We start from the raw sequence: 23,563 nt of genomic DNA on the forward strand, positions 1-23,563 counted from the left end.
GAGACAAGTAGATACCATTAGATATCAGTAGAGACCAGTAGATACCATTAGAGATCAGAAGAGAATAGTAGAGACCAGTAGATACCATTAGAGATCAGTAGAAACCAGTAGATATAAACAGAGATCAGTAGAGAAGCATAGAGTCCAGTAGATACCATTAGAGATCAGTAGAGAATAGCATAGGCCAGTAGATACCATTACAGATCAGTAGGGCATAGTAGAGACCAGTAGAGACCTTAAGAGATCAGTAGAGACCAGTAGAGACCAATAGATACCATTAGAGATCAGTAAAGAATAGTAAAAGCCATTAGGAACCATTAAAAATCAGCATTGTATAGCAGAGACTGGTAGATACCATTAGAAATAAGTAGAGACCAGTAGATACCATTATAAATCAGTAGAGACCAGTAGATACCATTAGAGATCAGTAGAGAATAGTAGAGCCAAGTAGATACCATTAGAGATCAGCAGAGACCAGTAGATACCATTGGAGATCAGTAGAGACCTGTGGATACTATTGGAGATCAGTAGAGACCAGTAGATACTATTGAAGATCAGTAGAGAATAGTAGAGCCAAGTAGAGAATAGTAGAGGCCAGTAGATACTATTAGAGGTCAGTAGAGAAAAGTGGATACTATTAGAGAACAGTAGAGACCAGTCGATACCATTAGAGATCAGTAGAGACGAGTAGATAACATTAGAGATCAGTAGAGACCAGTAGATACCATTGAAGATCAGTAGAGAATAGTAGAGCCAAGTAGAGAATAGTAGAGACCAGTAGATACTATTAGAGGTCAGTAGAGACCAGTAGATACCATTAGAGATCAGTAGAGAATAGTAGAGCCAAGTAGAGAATAGTAGAGACCAGTAGATACTATTAGAGGTCAGTAGAGACCAGTAGATACTATTAGAGGTCAGTAGAGACTAGTGGATACTATTAGAGATAAGAAGAGACCAGTAGATACCATTAGAGATCAGTAGAGACCGGTAAATACCATTAGAGATCAGTAGAGACCAGTAGATACCATTAGAGATGAGTAGAGACCAGTAGATACCATTAAAGATCAGTAGAGACCAGTAGATATCATTGGAGATCAGTAGAGAAAAGTGGATACTATTAGAGATCAGTAGAGGCCAGTCGATACCATTAGAGATCAGTAGAGATGAGTAGATACCATTAGAGATCAGTAGAGACCAGTAGATACAATTGAAGATCAGTAGAGAATAGTAGAGCCAAGTAGAGAATAGTAGAGACCAGTAGATACTATTAGAGGTCAGTAGAGACCAGTAGATACCATTAGAGATCAGTAGAGAATAGCATAGGCCAGTAGATACCATTACAGATCAGTAGGGCATAGTAGAGACCAGTAGAGACCTTAAGAGATCAGTAGAGACCAGTAGAGACCAATAGATACCATTAGAGATCAGTAAAGAATAGTAAAAGCCATTAGGAACCATTAAAAATCAGCATTGTATAGCAGAGACTGGTAGATACCATTAGAAATAAGTAGAGACCAGTAGATACCATTATAAATCAGTAGAGACCAGTAGATACCATTAGAGATCAGTAGAGAATAGTAGAGCCAAGTAGATACCATTAGAGATCAGCAGAGACCAGTAGATACCATTGGAGATCAGTAGAGACCTGTGGATACTATTGGAGATCAGTAGAGACCAGTAGATACTATTGAAGATCAGTAGAGAATAGTAGAGCCAAGTAGAGAATAGTAGAGACCAGTAGATACTATTAGAGGTCAGTAGAGAAAAGTGGATACTATTAGAGAACAGTAGAGACCAGTCGATACCATTAGAGATCAGTAGAGACGAGTAGATAACATTAGAGATCAGTAGAGACCAGTAGATACCATTGAAGATCAGTAGAGAATAGTAGAGCCAAGTAGAGAATAGTAGAGACCAGTAGATACTATTAGAGGTCAGTAGAGACCAGTAGATACCATTAGAGATCAGTAGAGAATAGTAGAGCCAAGTAGAGAATAGTAGAGACCAGTAGATACTATTAGAGGTCAGTAGAGACCAGTAGATACTATTAGAGGTCAGTAGAGACTAGTGGATACTATTAGAGATAAGAAGAGACCAGTAGATACCATTAGAGATCAGTAGAGACCGGTAAATACCATTAGAGATCAGTAGAGACCAGTAGATACCATTAGAGATGAGTAGAGACCAGTAGATACCATTAAAGATCAGTAGAGACCAGTAGATATCATTGGAGATCAGTAGAGAAAAGTGGATACTATTAGAGATCAGTAGAGGCCAGTCGATACCATTAGAGATCAGTAGAGATGAGTAGATACCATTAGAGATCAGTAGAGACCAGTAGATACAATTGAAGATCAGTAGAGAATAGTAGAGCCAAGTAGAGAATAGTAGAGACCAGTAGATACTATTAGAGGTCAGTAGAGACCAGTAGATACCATTAGAGATCAGTAGAGAATAGTAGAGCCAAGTAGAGAATAGTAGAGACCAGTAGATACTATCAGAGGTCAGTAGAGACCAGTAGATACTATTAGAGGTCAGTAGAGACTAGTGGATACTATTAGAGATAAGTAGAGACCAGTAGATACCATTAGAGATCAGTAGAGACCGGTAAATACCATTAGAGATCAGTAGAGACCAGTAAATACCATTAGAGATGAGTAGAGACCAGTAGATACCATTAAAGATCAGTAGAGACCAGTAGATACCATTGGAGATCAGTAGAGAATTGTAGATACCAGTAGATACACTTGGAGATCTGCAGAGACTTGTAGATACCATTGGAGATCAGTAGAGAATAGTAGAGACCAGTAGGTACCATTAGAGATCAGTAGAGAAGGGTAGATACCAGTAGATACCATTGGAGATTAGTAGAGAATAGTAGAGACCAGCAGATACCATTGGAGATCAGTAGAGAATAGTAGAGACCAGTAGATACTATTAGAGGTCAGTAGAGACCAGTAGATACCATTAGAGATCAGTAGAGAATAGTAGAGCCAAGTAGAGAATAGTAGAGACCAGTAGATACTATTAGAGGTCAGTAGAGACCAGTAGATACTATTAGAGGTCAGTAGAGACCAGTAGATACCATTAGAGATCAGTAGAGAATAGTAGAGCCAAGTAGAGAATAGTAGAGACCAGTAGATACTATTAGAGGTCAGTAGAGACCAGTAGATACTATTAGAGGTCAGTAGAGACTAGTGGATACTATTAGAGATAAGAAGAGACCAGTAGATACCATTAGAGATCAGTAGAGACCGGTAAATACCATTAGAGATCAGTAGAGACCAGTAGATACCATTAGAGATGAGTAGAGACCAGTAGATACCATTAAAGATCAGTAGAGACCAGTAGATATCATTAGAGATCAGTAGAGAAAAGTGGATACTATTAGAGATCAGTAGAGGCCAGTCGATACCATTAGAGATCAGTAGAGATGAGTAGATACCATTAGAGATCAGTAGAGACCAGTAGATACAATTGAAGATCAGTAGAGAATAGTAGAGCCAAGTAGAGAATAGTAGAGACCAGTAGATACTATTAGAGGTCAGTAGAGACCAGTAGATACCATTAGAGATCAGTAGAGAATAGTAGAGCCAAGTAGAGAATAGTAGAGACCAGTAGATACTATTAGAGGTCAGTAGAGACCAGTAGATACTATTAGAGGTCAGTAGAGACTAGTGGATACTATTAGAGATAAGTAGAGACCAGTAGATACCATTAGAGATCAGTAGAGACCGGTAAATACCATTAGAGATCAGTAGAGACCAGTAAATACCATTAGAGATGAGTAGAGACCAGTAGATACCATTAAAGATCACTAGAGACCAGTAGATACCATTGGAGATCAGTAGAGAATTGTAGATACCAGTAGATACACTTGGAGATCTGCAGAGACCAGTAGATACCATTGGAGATCAGTAGAGAATAGTAGAGACCAGTAGGTACCATTAGAGATCAGTAGAGAAGGGTAGATACCAGTAGATACCATTGGAGATTAGTAGAGAATAGTAGAGACCAGCAGATACCATTGGAGATCAGTAGAGAATAGTAGAGACCAGTAGATACTATTAGAGGTCAGTAGAGACCAGTAGATACCATTAGAGATCAGTAGAGAATAGTAGAGCCAAGTAGAGAATAGTAGAGACCAGTAGATACTATTAGAGGTCAGTAGAGACCAGTAGATACTATTAGAGGTCAGTAGAGACAAGTAGATACCATTAGAGATCAGTAGAGAATAGTAGAGCTAAGTAGAGAATAGTAGAGACCAGTAGATACTATTAGAGGTCAGTAGAGACCAGTAGATACTATTAGAGGTCAGTAGAGACTAGTGGATACTATTAGAGATAAGAAGAGACCAGTAGATACCATTAGAGATCAGTAGAGACCGGTAAATACCATTAGAGATCAGTAGAGACCAGTAGATACCATTAGAGATGAGTAGAGACCAGTAGATACCATTAAAGATCAGTAGAGACCAGTAGATATCATTAGAGATCAGTAGAGAAAAGTGGATACTATTAGAGATCAGTAGAGGCCAGTCGATACCATTAGAGATCAGTAGAGATGAGTAGATACCATTAGAGATCAGTAGAGACCAGTAGATACAATTGAAGATCAGTAGAGAATAGTAGAGCCAAGTAGAGAATAGTAGAGACTAGTAGATACTATTAGAGGTCAGTAGAGACCAGTAGATACCATTAGAGATCAGTAGAGAATAGTAGAGCCAAGTAGAGAATAGTAGAGACCAGTAGATACTATTAGAGGTCAGTAGAGACCAGTAGATACTATTAGAGATAAGAAGAGACCAGTAGATACCATTAGAGATCAGTAGAGACCGGTAAATACCATTAGAGATCAGTAGAGACCAGTAGATACCATTAGAGATGAGTAGAGACCAGTAGATACCATTAAAGATCAGTAGAGACCAGTAGATATCATTAGAGATCAGTAGAGAAAAGTGGATACTATTAGAGATCAGTAGAGGCCAGTCGATACCATTAGAGATCAGTAGAGATGAGTAGATACCATTAGAGATCAGTAGAGACCAGTAGATACAATTGAAGATCAGTAGAGAATAGTAGAGCCAAGTAGAGAATAGTAGAGACTAGTAGATACTATTAGAGGTCAGTAGAGACCAGTAGATACCATTAGAGATCAGTAGAGAATAGTAGAGCCAAGTAGAGAATAGTAGAGACCAGTAGATACTATTAGAGGTCAGTAGAGACCAGTAGATACTATTAGAGGTCAGTAGAGACTAGTGGATACTATTAGAGATAAGTAGAGACCAGTAGATACCATTAGAGATCAGTAGAGACCGGTAAATACCATTAGAGATCAGTAGAGACCAGTAAATACCATTAGAGATGAGTAGAGACCAGTAGATACCATTAAAGATCAGTAGAGACCAGTAGATACCGTTGGAGATCAGTAGAGAATTGTAGATACCAGTAGATACACTTGGAGATCTGCAGAGACCAGTAGATACCATTGGAGATCAGTAGAGAATAGTAGAGACCAGTAGATACCATTAGAGATCAGTAGAGAAGGGTAGATACCAGTAGATACCATTGGAGATTAGTAGAGAATAGTACAGACCAGCAGATACCATTGGAGATCAGTAGAGAATACTAGAGACCAGTAGATACCATTGGAGATCAGTAGAGACCAGTAGATACCAGTAGAGATCAGTAGAGACCAGTAGATACCATTGGAGATCAGTAGAGACCAGTAGATACCAGCAGAGATCAGTAGAGAATAGTAAAGACTAGTAGAAACAATTGAAGACCAGTAGATAGCGTTAGAGTCGAGTTAACTCCAGAATAGTCCAGTAGCATCCAATAAAGTAAACTAGAGACCAGTAAAAAACAGTAGAGACCAGGCTCTTTCTCAATTATCATCTCCTCAACTCCTCTTCTTTATCTGCGCTACCACTAAGACAAGGTGGAAAATGTTACAAAACTCCCTTAGCTTACTTCACAGAGAACGTTGCTAAACGTTGATACAACAGATAGGAGAGCCGACAAGTGTCTAAACCTACAAAAATAGAGCACCACAGCCTGCCGTGCTAACGGGTTCCCATTACATAACACAGCCACAAACTCCAGGAAGAGCATGCTGCACATCTGTTTCTTGCTTACAACACACTTCCTGTGATTGGTGGTTTGAAGCTCACCACCGCCAACCCTTGATCTGAAGTGTAGTTACATGGTATCATGGCTAGTGGCTAACGTTAGCCAGCTTGAGCTAGCATACGAACTCTGTAGCACAGAGTAGCACAGAGTAGATCCTCCATATGAGGTTGAGAAATAGTGCATTGTGGGCAGTTTACAAGTTATCTGGAAATAAGTTAATAAATATCTAATAACCCAAAAACTTAACTATGCTTGAAGTTACAGGTAACCAGATGGTAACTAGAGCTAAGTTACTTTGACTACACTGTGTTGTTTCAGAACTCTCGTTTCCTTCCCTTTAACTCTAATACTCTACAGTCAGAACTCTCGTTTCCTTCCCTTTAACTCTAATACTCTACAGTCAGAACTCTCGTTTCCTTCCCTTTAACTCTAATACTCTACAGTCAGAACTCTCGTTTCCTTCCCTTTAACTCTTACTCTACAATCAGAACTCTCGTTTCCTTCCCTTTAACTCTAATACTCTACAGTCAGAACTCTTGTTTCCTTCCCATTAACTCTAATACTCTACAGTAAGAACTCTCGTTTCCTTCCCTTTAACTCTAATACTCTACAGTCAGAACTCTTGTTTCCTTCCCATTAACTCTAATACTCTACAGTAAGAACTCTCGTTTCCTTCCCTTTAACTCTAATACTCTACAGTCAGAACTCTTGTTTCCTTCCCATTAACTCTAATACTCTACAGTCAGAACTCTTGTTTCCTTCCCATTAACTCTAATACTCTACAGTAAGAACTCTCGTTTCCTTCCATTTAACTCTAATACTCTACAGTCAGAACTCTCGTTTCCTTCCCTTTAACTCTAATAATCTATACAGTCAGAACTCTCCTGTCTTTACTGTGTTCTGAGCTGGATGGTGAGAAAATGTTTGTTTACGGTTGGTTTGTCTATATTTTCTGAATGTTGTTTGAATGTTGTGTAAATGTTGTGTGGATGTTACCTGTTGGTTCTGGTTTGGTTGTGTGAATGTTGTGTAAATATTGTGTGCATGTTCTATGAGTTATATGGAAAGGTTTGCTGTTGGTTCGAGTAGCCAGTGACGTGGTATAGTGGCTAGTGTGTGTATGATTGTCTGCAGGTCCTGATAGCACGATTAAACTGTGCTATAAGGTTAGCAAGGGAGGCCGAGTGTTGTATAGGCTCACTTTTTAAAGTATTCCAAGTATCAATTTATTTTTATTTTTAAGAACTAACTTGATGGTTTATTGACTTGGTGGTTGGTGCCCTTTGAAATCCTGGAATGTCCAAGTAATTAGTTTACCTTTGTTGTACCACAATTATAGAATATTCTATTTGTTTATACAATATGCATAATAGGCCTATATAAAGCTGAATGTTGTTTAAACGTTATATGAATGTTACCTGTTGGTTCTGGTATGCGGTGACAGTGGTGAAGACAGTCTCTGGGAAGCTGAGTGTTCTGGTTCCGTCTCCCTGGGGAACGGCTCTAACATGAGACAGCTCCTCGCCACGCTCCTTCTGTATCACATGCACACGTGGCTGGTACTTATGCATGGAGTGGAGAATGATCTGAACACACACACACACACACACACACAGCCCGGTTAGGGCACAATTAGACTGCAGCAGAATTACACACGCGGGCGCACACAATTACACACCAATGGAGTTACCTGCTATATTCCCACGCCATAAAGCACAAATGCATACTTAAACACACACACACACACATACACACACACATACAGACACACACACACACACACACACAGACACACACACACACACACACACACACACACACACACACACACACATACACACACACAGACACACACACAGACACAGACACACACACACACACACACACACACACACACACACACACACACACATACTGTTGTCTTTGAACGGCCAAAAACATTTAGTCCTGCCTGAGGGCTTAAGTCTGATTAACATATAACAATGATTCTGAAAACATTCAAATTAAACTAAACTAATCTTCCAGCCTGGTCTCATAGACAAGACGTAACATAATACATGTAAATCCGGCACACTCAAATTAGTATGATATGTTACGTTTGCAAAAAAGAGAAGATTACTTAAGGCAAAAATGAAAGTAGGGTGGGTGGTCGGGGTGGATGGGTGGGCATTTAAAGCCAAAGTCTAGCAACCCAAAGGACAATGAAAGCATTTTAGCTAATTAGCAACTTTGCAACTACTTACTAGCTACTTTTAGCTACTTTGTAATTACTTAGCATGTTGGCTAACCCTTCCCCTAACCCTTAACCCTTTAACATAACTCCTAACCCTAACCCCTAGTTTAATGTTAGCCACCTAGCTAACGTTAGCATTAGCCACTTAGCTAACGTTACCCACAACAAATTGGAATTCGTAACTTAATATTATACGTTTAGAAAATTCGTAACATAATGTACGAATTGGAGGATGGACATCCACAGATGAATACACGCCATACATATCATACTAATAGCCATACATATCATACTAATATCCATACATATCATACTAATAGCCATACATTTCATACTAATAGCCATACATATCATACTAATAGCCATACATATCATACTAATAGCCATACATATCATACTAATAGCCATACATATCATACTAATAGTCATACATATCACACTAATAGTCATACATATCATACTAATAGCCATACATATCATACTAATAGCCATACATATCATATTAATAGCCATACATATCATACTAATAGCCATACATATCATACTAACTGTCATACATATCATACTAATAGCCATACATATCATACTAATAGCCATACATATCATACTAATAGCCATACATATCATACTAATAGCCATACATATCATACTAATAGTCATACATTTCATACTAATAGCCATACATATCATACTAATAGCCATACATATCATACTAACTGTCCTACATATCATACTAATTGCCATACATATCATACTAATAGCCATACATATCATACTAATAGCCATACATATTATACTAACTGTCCTATATATCCTACTAACTGTCATACATATCATACTAATAGCCATACATATCATACTAACTGTCATATATATCCTACTAACTGTCATACATAATATCATACTAATAGCCATACATATCATACTAACTGTCATACATATCATACTAATAGCCATACATATCATACTAACTGTCATACATATCATACTAATAGCCATACATATCATACTAATAGTCATACATATCATACTAATTTCCATACATATCACACTAATTGCCATACATATCATACTAATAGCCATACATATCATACTAATTGCCATACATATCATACTAATAGTCATACATATCATAATAATAGCCATAAATATCATACTAACTGTCATACATATCATACTAATTGCCATACATATCATAGTAATTGCCATCATATCATACTAATAGCCATACATATCATACTAATACCCATACATATCATACTAATTGGAGGATGAAACTTCTGGGGAAAATATTATCTATTTATTTCCTCTGAAAGCAACCCAGATATGATAATGTATAATAATGTAATATAATAATATAATGAATCAAATGAAATCAAATGTATTTATAGTGCCCTTCTTACATCAGCTGTACAGAAACCCAGCCTAAAACCCCAAACACAGTGGTTAGGAAAAACTCCCTAGAAAGGCAGGAACCTAGGAAGAAACCTAGAGAGGAACCAGGCCAATAAGCAGCATCCCTTTACTCAGAATATATACCAGAGACCACTGACCTCTGTCCTTTGATCAATCACAACATATATTATACAGTAAACATGATAATAATAAAAATATGATCAAATATTACATTTCAAGCAGAACTTCTTATTTGTTATTTGATGGAAGTCCCCTCTCAAGTTTCTCTGGTTTAAACACACTTTATTTTACTTCATTTTATTTTACAGGTTTAAAGACACTGTATTTCACAGTAGAATAACAAATAATATAGGCTCATCAATCAGTGAACTTAAATATATCCATCCACCAATCTATTGAATTATGTCTAATAATACATAGATAATAGTGTTTAGTGTTGGTGACATAATATATACAATATTCAGTATGTATAATATATATACAGTAGGTAGTGTTGTCTAGGTAACCTACATGCCCCTGGTCATCCAGCTCATTATTGGTCAGTTTGAGTTTGTCGAAGCTGATCACCTGACGCATCCAAGTCTCACCAGAAGCCAGCGAGTCCGGGTGGACATACACACGTGGTGGAACCGGGGAATCCGCGTTTCCCGCGACCATCCACTTGGAGCTGTGGTACACGTACCTGCACACACATAGACAGAGAGGGGGAGAGAGAGAATAACTTCAAAACGGGTTTTGTTCATCCTGTTATTGTAACATTTGTTGGTAGACCTTCAGGCCTGGGAGGTTAGGAGGTCAGCTGTGCAAAAGGAGTTTATCTTCCCAAACGGCACGGGGATTCAACCATCTCTGACTCTGACTGATCAACAGACAGACCAACACCATTTGTCCTGCTCCAGCCTCTGGCCACCGAAGAAAACGAGTTTACCAAAACCTTAAACCTCGCGGGTTTCTGCTATATTAAATATAGCCTACCATGTTACCTCCATATACTATACCCACAATACGACACACCTTGTTTTGTCCATGTGTTACAGATAACTACTGAAATGTCTCCAATCTTAACCACCCCTACCACTGTTAGTCTTTATAGCCTATTTCAACTTTGACCAAAACTACAGAAATAGCCTGTAGCCGCGGTAGGCATAGAATTGAAAAATACTATAATAAATGATTAGTAAATGATGTTGTATTATTCCTCACCTGTATCTTTTGTTGTCCACGGGGATAACGTCCATGGCGACGTAGTACTGCTGGCGGGGGTCCAGACCCGAGATCTTCACGCGCATAGCGGGGAACATCCGCCTGCACCGGGAAAACAGAAAGTCGATGTCCGACATTAAATAGAGTTACATAAATGCCTCATATCTGTATGCATCATAGTCATGCAGTCATATTTACAATGGCTGATATTAGGATTTCACATAACACGAAATGATCCTACACATTTCTCACAGATTGATATATCCGCCCATTAGACTAATATATGATTCTGAAACGGAGCCTGTCAGAATATAAAAAACATTTCATCACCGATAGGCTCTGACAGGAGTTTCTAAATGATGCTTTAAATGAGATTAGAATAAACAAATATTTAAAACATTGTTATTATTATTATTATTATTATTAGTCGAAGCTCCACATTTTTTTTACAACATTGCCACCAAATAATGTTTACGATATTTCCTTTTCTTAAACTTTGAGCTTCTTATAAACGAATCAGTCCGATGAATAAAACATAACATTATATTTATAATATTATACATAACCGAATGATATCATAGCAGAACGTTTATCTAAAACATCTGCACATCCTCCTTCAACACGAAGACTTGTTATTTGTTCGATTCTCTTCTTTTTCCTTTCTTCTTAATTTCATCTGTCAATGAGACGTAATGTCATGTACTGTGTGTGATGACGTTCATGTGTTCTCCCACCTGCCGGCCTTCGTGATGATCATCTCCGTGCCAATCTCGTGAAACCGTTTCCACAGGTCGGAGCCCTGCAAGTCCACGCTCATCTCCTCTCCGGGAACCGTTACTGTTACCGGCGGCGTGCGCTGGGCCTGGGCCTCCAACACCAAGTCACAACTCTCCGCTACGGAAAGACAGTTTGATGTTTTAATGTAATAATACTACTGGTACAATAGGCTACTAATAGTCTAGTGACTACAGGCCTAAAGGTACAGTTAGGGTGTGTGTGTATGTGCGCGTGCGTGCGTGTGCGTGTGCGTGTGCGTGTGTGTGTGTGTGTTATAATAATCATGGCTCTCTAAACAGCTAATCGCCAAACGGGCCGTGTCTGTTCCGCTCCTCAGACCAGACCTGACCAGAGCAGGCTGGTACGTTTGTGTTGCTGTCAGAATAGGTATTCAGGCCACAATAGGACAGGAATGAACAACTCTATAGGACAGGTTTAAACAACTCTATAGGACAGGCTTAAACAACTCTACTCAGTGACATGTTATTAGCGTTACTGTCGCATTTATTAATTTACGACCATGTTGGTTTTACTGTATCACGGTGATGCCTAAATTATCACCAATAAAAACAACTCGCGATACTGGAGCCACAACCCTCTTTCAGACGTATAACCAGGATGATATATTTTTATTTTATTTTACAATTTAACAGTGCAGTGTTTGTGTGTTTTTAATGCATGTATAAACCCCGTTCATATAACGGCTCCGTTCGGGGGCCATTTTCCTGCCGCTAATTGGAATGTTTATGATTGTAACGCGACTCATAAAGCCGCCTATTACTCACTGGCATTGCTGTTTCTATCTACCAGACCGATAACCGGATAATATATCACATATCTACAGTAGAGCGGGGACTATAATCACCACATCATTCATGTTTGAATCATTATTTTACAGATGTAACATGTGATTTATTTAGGCTAATGTTTCAAAAGCTGTGAGTTTCTGAACTAGGCCTATAGGTTCAATAGTTCCAAACCCTTTGCTAAATGTTTATTTTTTGTAAATATCTAATTGTAGACCTGTTCAAGTGTATACGTCATTAAGCCTAGGTATCGTTATTAGGCTATTATTATAGCTGTGCACTTGGTTGTTGAAGATTAGTCTTTTATTGAATTTAATACATACTTAAATTCATTCATGCCGGCCTTAATTGAGATATTGTCAAGAATTAGGTTCCGAAAACCTCGGAGCTTATTGTTGAGGTCATTCAGAAAGCGTAACTATGGATTCAGTTACAGAAATATAACAACCACATTCAACAACAGCTATTAACACATAAATACAGATCAACAAGACATACTAATAATATAACAACAACCATTAATACAGGTCAACAATAATACTACTAGTAATATAACAACAACAACCATTAATACAGGTCAACAATAATACTACTACTAATATAACAACAACAACCATTAATACAGGTCAACGATAATACTACTAATAATATAACAACAACAACCATTAATACAGGTCAACAATAATACTACTAATAATATAACAACAACAACCATTAATACAGGTCAACAATAATACTACTAATAATATAACAACAACAACCATTAATACAGGTCAACGATAATACTACTAATAATATAACAACAACAACCATTAATACAGGTCAACAATAATACTACTAATAATATAACAACAACAACCAGTAATACAGGTCAACAATAATACTACTAATAATATAACAACAACAACCAGTAATACATTAATACAGATCAACAAGACATACTAATAATATAACAACAACAACCATTAATACAGGTCAACAAGACATACTAATAATATAACAACAACAACCATTAATACATTAATACAGATCAACAATACTACTACTAATAATATATCTGCGGTGCATTCAGAAAGTATTCAGACCCCTTGATTTTTTTCACATTTTATTACGTTACAGCCTTATTCTAAAATTGATTAAATAGTTTTTTTCCCCTCGTCAATCTACACACAATACCCCATAATGACAAAGCAAAAACAGGTTTATAGAAGTGTTTGCAAATTGATTAAAAATAAAAAACTGAAACATATTTAGATAAGTATTCAGACCCTTTACTTTGTTGAAGCACCTTAGACAGTGATTACAGAATCAAGTCTTCTTGGGTATGACTCTTCAAGCTTGGCACACCTGTATTTGGGGAGATTCTCCCATTCTTCTCTGCAGATCCTCTCAAGCTCTGTCAGGTTGGATGGTGAGTGTTGCTGCACAGCTATTTTCAGGTCTCTCCAGAGATATTAGATCGGGTTCAAGTCCTGGCTCTGGCTGGGCCGCTCAAGGACATTCAGAGGCTTGTCCCGAAGCCACTCCTGCCTTGTCTGAGGTTCTGAGTGATCTGGAGCAGGTTTTCATCAAGGATCTCTCTGTACTTTGCTTTGTTCATCTTTCCCTCGATCCTGACTAGTCTCCCAGTCCCTGCCGCTGAAAAACATCCCCACAGCATGATGCTGCCACCAACATGCTTCACCGTAGCGATGGTGCCAGGTTTCCTCCACATGTGACGCTTGGCATTCAGGCAAAATAGTTCAATCTTGGTTTCATCAGACCAGAGAATCTTGATTCTCATGGTCTGAGTCCTTTAGGTGCCTTTTGGCAAACTCCAAGCGGACTGTCATGTGTCTTTTACTGAGGAGTGGATTCCGTCTGGCCACTACCATAAATGTCTGTTTGGTTGAGTGCTGCAGAGATGGTTGTCCTTCTGGAAGATTCTCCCATCTCCACAGAGGACCTCTGGAACTCTGTCAGTTTGACCATAAGTTTCAAGGCCCTTCTCCCCCGGTTGCTCAGTTTGGAGGGGCGGACAGCTCTAGGAAGTCTTCATGGTTCCAAACTTCTTCCATTTAAGAATGATGGAGGCCACTGTGTTCTTGGGGATCTTCAATTCTGCATAAATGTTTTGGTACCCTTCCCCAGATCTGTGCCTCGACACAATCCTGTCGCTGAGCTCTACGGACAATTCCTTCGACTTTATGACTTGGTTTTTGCTCTGACATGCACCTGTCAACTGTGGGACCTTGTATAGACAGGTGTGAGCCTTTCCAAATCATGTCCAATTAATTGAATTTACTCCAATCAAGTTGTAGAAACATCTCAAGGATGATCAATGAAAACAGGATGCACATGAGCTCAATTTCGAGTTTCATAGCAAAAGGTCTGAATACTAAATAAGGTATTTATGTTTTTATTTATTTTGTATAAATTAGTAAAATTTTCTAAAAGCCTGTTTCGGCTTTGTCATTATGGGGTATTTTATGTAGATTGATGAGAAACATTTTCTTTTGTTTAATCCATTTGAGAATAAGAGGTCTGAATAAATCTGCAGTTCTATTCCTTCTGAGTGAAAGTCACTGTTAGAATAGTTGTAGCCTAATAATTCTTCTTTCGTCAGTGTTCAGTTTACTATCTGCATGCAGCTACATTTGGTTTAACTTGCGTAACTAGTTAGTTAGCGTAACTAGACTATAGTGTGAGAGAGTTTAGGCTACGTGTTGTAGATGTGTGTGGAGGGTTTGGAGCTGATATGATAGAGCCTCGGAGTGGCGGTGAGGGTATTTTAACTTTTATCCGGTGCCATCAGTCCACTGCAACCGGAACGATCTTTACTTACGCGAGCCGTCACTAGCACACTCTATCTCGCTGCCCCGGTCGATGGCGCGGTCGTACACCTTCTTCTCTCTCTCCCCTCCGTTAGCGGGAAGTTCCAACACCTCGGTCCACTCATCAAGACAGCACCCCCCGGTGTCTTCGTCCCCGAGCTTCCGTGTCTTCTCTGCCCCGATGAGAGCTTCCACCGAGAACGCGTGCGCCTTGACGCTCAGATTGCACGAAGAGCGTCGCTTCTCTGCCATTCCACCGACTGACCGTAGAGAGACGCACGAGAGGAAGAAAGCTGTCGCTCTAAAGAGAAGTGAAGTCAAGTGAAAAGTTAATCCGAAGGGCTTCCACGGTAGCCTGGTACCGGAGCTGTGGGTCTTTATGACGCTCCTCTCGTTTAGCTATGGCCCGTTCAGGACTGACATTGGAGCACCGCACAGAACCGTCCTAATGTCCCCTCTCTCTCTCTCTCTCTCTCTCTCTCTCTCTCTCTCTCTCTACCTCTCTCTCTCTACCTCTCTCTCTACCTCTCTCTCTCTCTCTCTCTCTGTCTCTCTTTCTCTCTCTCTCTCTCTCTCTCTCTCTGCAAGTGAAATAGAACCTCCGTGATGTGTGTGAGCCAAGCGCTTGAGCCGGTTTTGGACAGTGTAATCTGAGGGGTGTTGCAGGGCTGGGCAGCCAGCTGTCAATCTATCTGCCTCCTGGCCAATAGGAGCCCTGATCTCATCGAAGTCGTTGAAGAGCGCCATTCTCACACCAATGCCCGAAATACTCTGCATATTTGTCCATCAGTGGTTTAATGTTACCGCTAACCGGTGGTTTAATGTTACTGCTTACCGGTGGTTCCACTTGCCGGTGGTTTAATGTTAACACTAACCGGTGGTTTAATGTTACTGCTTACCGGTGGTTCCACTTACCGGTGGTTTAGTGTTACCGCTAACCGGTGGTTTAATGTTACCACTTACCAGTGGTTTAATGTTACCACTTACCAGTGGTTTAATGTTACCTCTAACCGGTGGTTTAATGTTACCGCTTACCGGTGGTTTAATGTTACCGCTAACCGGTGGTTTAATGTTACCGCTAACCGGTGGGTTGTGCCATGGCGGAGATCTTTGTGGGCTATACTCAGCCTTGTCTCAGGATTGTAAGTTGGTGGTTGAAGATATCCCTCTAGTGGTGTGGGGGCTGTGCTTTGGCAAAGTGGGTGGGGTTATATCCTTCCTGTTTGGCCCTGTCCGGGGGTGTCCTCGGATGGGGCCATAGTGTCTCCTGACCCCTCCTGTCTCAGCCTCCAGTATTTATGCTGCAGTAGTTTATGTGTCGGGGGGCTAGGGTCAGTTTGTTATATCTGGAGTACTTATCCTGTCCAATTCGGTGTCCTGTGTGAATTAAGTGTGCTTTCTCTAATTCTCTCTTTCTCTCTTTCTCTCTTTCTTTCTCTCTCTCAGAGGACCTGAGCCCTAGGACCATGCCCCAGGACTACCTGACATGATGACTCCTTGCTGTCCCCAGTCCACCTGGCCATGCTGCTGCTCCAGTTTCAACTGTTCTGCCTTATTATTATTCGACCATGCTGGTCATTTATGAACATTTGAAACCCCACATAGCCTGGTTCCTCTCTAGGTTTCTTCCTAGGTTTTGGCCTTTCTAGGGAGTTTTTCCTAGCCACCGTGCTTCTACACCTGCACTGCTTGATGTTTGGGGTTTTAGGCTGGGTTTCTGTACAGCAGTTTGAGATATTAGCTGATGTACGAAGGGCTATATAAATACATTTGATTTGATTTGGTTTAATGTTACCGCTTACCGGTGGTTTAATGTTACCGCTAACCGGTGGTTTACTGTTACCACTTACCGGTGGTTTACTGTTACCACTTACCAGTGGTTTAATGTTACCACTTACCAGTGGTTTAATGTCTTGTAATGTAAAATGTGGTAATGTAAATGATGTGTTAATGTAAATGATGTTGTAATGTAAATAATGTAAATTATGTGGTCATGTAAATGATGTGGCAATGTAATGTACATTATGTGGTAATGTACATGATGTGTTAATGTAATGTAACTGATGTGGTAATGTAAATGATGTGGTAATGTAAATGATGTGGTAATGTAATGTAAATGATGTGGTAATGTAAATGATGTGGTAATGTAATGTAAATTATGTGGTAATGTAAATTATGTGGTAATGTAATGTAAATTATGTGGTAATGTAAATTATGTGGTAATGTAAATGATGAGGTAATGTAATGTAAATGATGTGGTAATGTAAATGATGTGGTAATGTAATGTAAATGATGTGGTAATGTAAATGATGTGGTAATGTAAATGATGTGGTAATGTAAATGATGTGGTAATGTAAATGATGTGGTAATGTAAATGATGTGGTAATGTAAATTATGTGGTAATGTAATGTAAATGATGTGGTAATGTAAATGATGTGGTAATGTAAATGATGTGGTAATGTAAATGATGTGGTAATGTAAATGCCGTGGTAATGTAAATGATGTGGTAATGTAAATGTAAATGATGGACGGTTGCAGGAAAGGCTGCTGTCATATTCTCCCATTATCAGATCAAACGGCAGTAGTGTCCACTGCCTGCAGGGAGGAATGCTTTAAAACTGTTCGTTTAGCAGAAACCCCTGGCTCTTAGACCTTAGGCGTTGCTAACCAAATAAACTCCATTTGAAAAGGAGAATCAACTCTTACAATGGTTCGTGTTCAACATCAAAACATGTCCCTTTCTGGCATGGTCACTTTTAATTTTCTATTGAACCAATAAGGCTCAAGGAGATATGGTATATGGCCAATAAACCAGCTCAGGGCTGTTCTTATGCAAGACGCAAGGCAGAGTAGAGCCTTGGTACAGCCCTGTAATATACCACAAACACTTGAGGTGCCTTATTGCTATTAGAAACTGGTTACCGACATCATTAGAAGAGTAAACAAGTTGTTTTGCGTCATACCAGTGGTATATTGTCTCATATATCATGGCATTCAGCCAATCAGCATTCAGGGCTCAAACCACCCAGGTAATAATCCTATTATAAACCAATGGTTCAGCCCTGAATGCTGATCGGCCATATACCCCACCTCCTCAGGCCTTATTACTTAATTATTCTATATAGTCTACATTATTCCATATAGTCTACATTATGCCATATTATTCCATATAGTCCACATTATTCCATATAGTCTACTTTATTCCATATTATTCAATATAGTCTACATTATTCCATATAGTCTACATTATTCCATATTATTCAATATAGTCTACATTATTCCATATAGTCTACATTATTACACATTATTCCATATAGTCTACATTATTACATATAGTCCACATTATTCCATATAGTCTACATTATTCCATTTAGTCTACATTATGCCATATTATTCCATATAGTCTATATTATTCCATATTATTCCATATAGTCCACATTATTCCATATTATTCCATATAGTCTACATTATTCCATATTATTCCATATAGTCCACATTATTCCATATAGTCCACATTATTCCATATAGTCCACATTATTCCATATTATTCCATATAGTCTACATTATTCCATTTAGTCTACATTATGCCATATTATTCCATATATTCTATATTATTCCATATTATTCCATATAGTCCACATTATTCCATATTATTCCATATAGTCTACATTATTCCATATTATTCCATATAGTCCACATTATTCCATATAGTCCACATTATTCCATATAGTCCACATTATTCCATATAGTCTACATTATTCCACATTATTCCATATAGTCTACATTATTCCACATTCTTCCATATAGTCCACATTATTCCATATTATTCCATATAGTTCACATTATTCCATATTATTCCATATAGTCCACATTATTCCATATTATTCCATATAGTACACATTATTCCATATAGTCCACATTATTCCATATTATTCCATATAGTCTACATTATTCCACATTATTCCATATAGTCTACATTATTCCATATTATTCCTGTCACGGCTTTCTTCCTGGGAAGGAGAGGCGGACCAAAACGCAGCGTGGTTATAGTTCATGGTTCTTTAATAAGAAAACTCAAACATGAACACAACTACAAAACAAGGAACGTGAAAACCCGAAACAGTCCCGTGTGGCACAAACACTGACACAGGAAACAATCACCCACAAAATACCCAAAGAATATGGCTGCCTAAATATGGTTCCTAATCAGAGACAACAATAAACACCTGCCTCTGATTGAGAACCAATCTAGGCAACCATAGACTTACCTATACACCTAAACTGAACACAACCCCATAAATCTACAAAAACCCCTAGACAGGAATAAACACAAATCACCCATATCACACCCTGGCCTAACCAAAATAATAAAGAAAACAAAGATAACTAAGGCCAGGGCGTGGCCAGGGCCCCCCCCCCCAAAGGTGCAGACTCCCGGCCGCACACCTAGACTCATAAGGGAGGGTCTGGGTGGGCGTCTGTCCACGTTGGCGGCTCTGGCGCGGGATGTGGACCACACTCCACCATAGTCTTAGTCCATTTTTGTAGCATCCTAGGATTGGCAACCCTCTAAATGGCCCCACTGGACTGAGGGGCAGCTCCGAACTGAGGGGCAGCTCGGGACTGAGGGGCAGCTCCGGACTGAAGGGCAGCTCCGGACTGGCTGACGACGCTGGCGGATCCTGGCTGACTGGCGGTTCTGGCAGATCCTGGCTGAATGGCGGCTCCTTGCAGACTGGACAGACGGGAGACTCTAGCAGCTCTGGACAGGCGGGAGACTCTAGCTGCTCTCGACAGGCGGGAGACTCTAGCAGCTCTCGACAGGCGGGAGACTCTAGCAGCTCTCGACAGGCGGGAGACTCTAGCAGCTCTCGACAGGCGGGAGACTCTAGCGGCGCTGGACAGACGAGGCGCACTGTAGGCCTGGTGCGTGGTGCCGGCGCTGGTGGTACTGGGCCGAGGACACGCACCTCAGAGCGAGTGCGGGGAGGAGGAACAGGGAGTACTGGGCTCTGGACACGCACAGGAAACCTGGTGCGGGGAGCTGCCACCGGAGGGCTGGTGCGTGGAGGTGGCACTGGATAGACCGGACCGTGCAGGCGCACTGGAGCTCTTGAGCACCGAGCCTGCCCAACCTTACCTGGTTGAATGCTCCCGGTCACCCTGCCAGTGCGGCGAGGTGGAATAGCCCGCACTGGGCTGTGCAGGCGAACCGGGGACACCATGCGTAAGGCTTGTGCCATGTACGCCGGCCCAAGGAGACGCGCTGGAGACCAGATGCGTAGAGCCAGCTTCATGGCACTTGGCTCGATGCCCACTCTAGCCCGGCCGATGCGAGGAGCTGGTATGTACCGCACCGGGCTATGCACCCGCACTGGGGACACCGTGTGCTCCACAGCATAACACAGTGCCTGCCCGGTCTCTCTCGCTCTCCGGTAAGCACAGGAAGTTGGCGCAGGTCTCCTACCTGGCTTCGCCATACTTCCTGTGTCCCCCCAATACATTTTTGGGGCTGACACTCGGGTTTCCAGCCCTGCTTCCATGCTGCCTCTTCAAACCGCCGCCTCTCCGCTTTGGCTGCCTCCAGCTCTGCCTTGGGGCGGTGATATTCCCCCGGCTGTGTCCAGGGTCCATTACCGTCCAACTCGTCCTCCCATGTCCATTCCTCCTTGTGCTGCTCTTGCTGCCGCTTCTCCTACTGCACCTTGGGGTGGCGACACTCCCCTGGCTTTGCCCAGGGTCCTCTCCCGTCGAGGATTTCCTCCCACGTCCAGAAGTCCTGATTGCGCTGCTCCTGCTGGCGCTGCCTGTCACCACGCCGCTTGGTCCTGTTGTGGTGGGTGATTCTGTCACGGCTTTCTTCTTGGGAAGGAGAGGCGGACCAAAACGCAGCGTTGTTATAGTTCATGGTTCTTTAATAAGAAAACTCAAACATGAACACAACTACAAAACAAGGAACATGAAAATCCGAAACAGTCCCGTGTGGCACAAACACTGACACAGGAAACAATCACCCAGAAAATACCCAAAGAATATGGCTGCCTAAATATGGTTCCCAATCAGAGACAACAATAAACACCTGCCTCTGATTGAGAACCAATCTAGGCAACCATAGACTTACCTATACACCTAAACTGAACACAACCACATAAATCTACAAAAAACCCTCGACAAGTGAAACACAAATCACCCATATCACACCATGGCCTAACCAAAATAATAAAGAAAACAAAGATAACTAAGGCCAGGGCGTGACAATTCCATATAGTCTACATTATTCCATATAGTCTACATCATTCCATATAGTCTACATTATTCCATAGAGTCTACATTATTCCATATAGTCTACATTATTCCATATAGTCTACATTATTCCATATAGTCTACATTATTCCATATTATTCCATATAGACCACATTATTCCATATTAATACATATAGTCCACATTATTCCATATTATTCCATATAGTCTACATCATTTCATATAGTCTACGTTATGCCATATTATTCCATATAGTCTACATTATTCCATATAGTCCACATTATTCCATATTATTCCATATAGTCTACATTATTCCATATATTCTACATTATTCCATATAGTCTACATTATTCCATATAGTCTACATTATTCCATATTATTCCATATAGTCTACATCATTTCATATAGTCTACATTATTCCATATTATTCCATATAGTCCACATTATTCCTTATAGTCCACATTATTCCATATAGTCTACATTATTCCATATTATTCCATATATTCCACATTATTCCATATTATTCCATATAGCCTACATTATTCCATATTATTCCATATAGTCCACATTATTCCATATTATTCCATATAGTCCACATTATTCCATATTATTCCATATAGTCTACATCATTTCATATAGTCTACATTATGCCATATCATTCCATATAGTCTAGATAATTTCATACAGTTTACATTATGCAGAATTATGCTAATGATCAAAATCCAGAAAAGATTTGTTAAATTCTACAACCACCTAAAAGGAAGTGATTCCCAAACCTTCCACAGCAAAGCCTGGAGAAGAGTCCCCTAAAAAAACAAGCTGGTGTTGGGGCTCTGTTCACAAACACAAACAGACCCCACAGAGCCCCAGGACAGCAGCACAATTAGACCCAACCAAATCATGAGAAATCAAAAAGATAATTACTTGACACATTGGAAAGAATTAACAAACAAAAAACCAGAGCAAACTAGAATGCTATTTGTCCCTAAACAGAGAGAACACAGTGGCAGAATGTAACGAGTGCGCTGGGAGTTGGCAAGTTCAGGGAGTGCATAACTTAATAAACAAATTAACAAATTAACAAGACAAGAACACAAAGATCAACACAGACAGGAAACTTAAACAGAAACAATAACGCCTAGGGAAGGAGCCAAATATATAGTCTGATGACGCGCAGGTGGCAGGAGGCCAGAAATGGAACACACGTGACACAGAATATCTGACCACTTTGACATCTGACCCCAAATTAAGGAAAGCTTTGACTATGTACTGACTCAGTAAACATAGCCTTGCTATTGAGAAAGGCCGCCATAGGCAGACCTGGCTCTCAAGAGAAGACAGGCTATGTGCACACTGCCCACAAAATGAGGTGGAAACTGAGTTGCACTTCCTAGCCTCCTGCCAAATGTATGACCATATTAAATACACATATTTCCCTCAGATTACACAGATCCACAAAGAATTTGAAAACAAATCCAATTTTGATAAACTCACATATCTACTGGGTGAAATACCACAGTGTGACATCACAGCAGCAAGATTTGTGACCTGATGCCACAAGAAAAGGTCAACCAGTGAAGAACAAACACCATTGTAAATACAACCCATATTTATGTTTACTTATTTCTCTTTTGTCCTTTAACTCTTTGCACATCATTACAACACTGTACACAATGTGACATTTTAAAAGTCTTATTCTTTTGAAAGTTTTGGTAGTGTAATGTTTACTGTTAGAGCCACTTATGGTCTGTTTTCAGCCCTTTCCTGGGTGGCTTATCAGAGACATAATATGGAAAAGAGCAAACAAAGCAACATACATTCACCAGTCCATTAATCAGTTAGTATGTGTGTGTGTGCTGCGGGGTTGAAGTTACGAACCCATAGGCTTGGCTGTCTCATCCCTTCCAAATGTTTGGAATTTA

General features: G+C 40.0%; 1 protein-coding gene across 1 annotated transcript in view; it reads right to left on the reverse strand.

Annotated features, from left to right (window-relative positions):
- Nucleotides 1-15,991, reverse strand: part of LOC139407925 (T-box transcription factor TBX18-like) — a 54,970-nt gene extending 38,979 nt beyond the window's left edge. Inside the window, exons 1-5 of the mRNA XM_071151808.1 lie at nucleotides 15,391-15,991; nucleotides 11,718-11,877; nucleotides 10,984-11,085; nucleotides 10,291-10,462; nucleotides 7,550-7,717 (exon numbers count right to left, since the gene is read on the reverse strand). Coding sequence (XP_071007909.1) covers nucleotides 7,550-7,717; nucleotides 10,291-10,462; nucleotides 10,984-11,085; nucleotides 11,718-11,877; nucleotides 15,391-15,631 — 843 coding nt within the window. The 5' untranslated portion in view covers nucleotides 15,632-15,991. The remainder of the gene's footprint in view (nucleotides 1-7,549; nucleotides 7,718-10,290; nucleotides 10,463-10,983; nucleotides 11,086-11,717; nucleotides 11,878-15,390) is intronic.
- Between the last annotated feature and the right edge of the window lie 7,572 nt (nucleotides 15,992-23,563).

The sequence above is a fragment of the Oncorhynchus clarkii genome, chromosome 4 (genome assembly GCF_045791955.1).
Source record: "Oncorhynchus clarkii lewisi isolate Uvic-CL-2024 chromosome 4, UVic_Ocla_1.0, whole genome shotgun sequence".
In the NCBI taxonomy this organism is placed as follows: domain Eukaryota; kingdom Metazoa; phylum Chordata; class Actinopteri; order Salmoniformes; family Salmonidae; genus Oncorhynchus; species Oncorhynchus clarkii.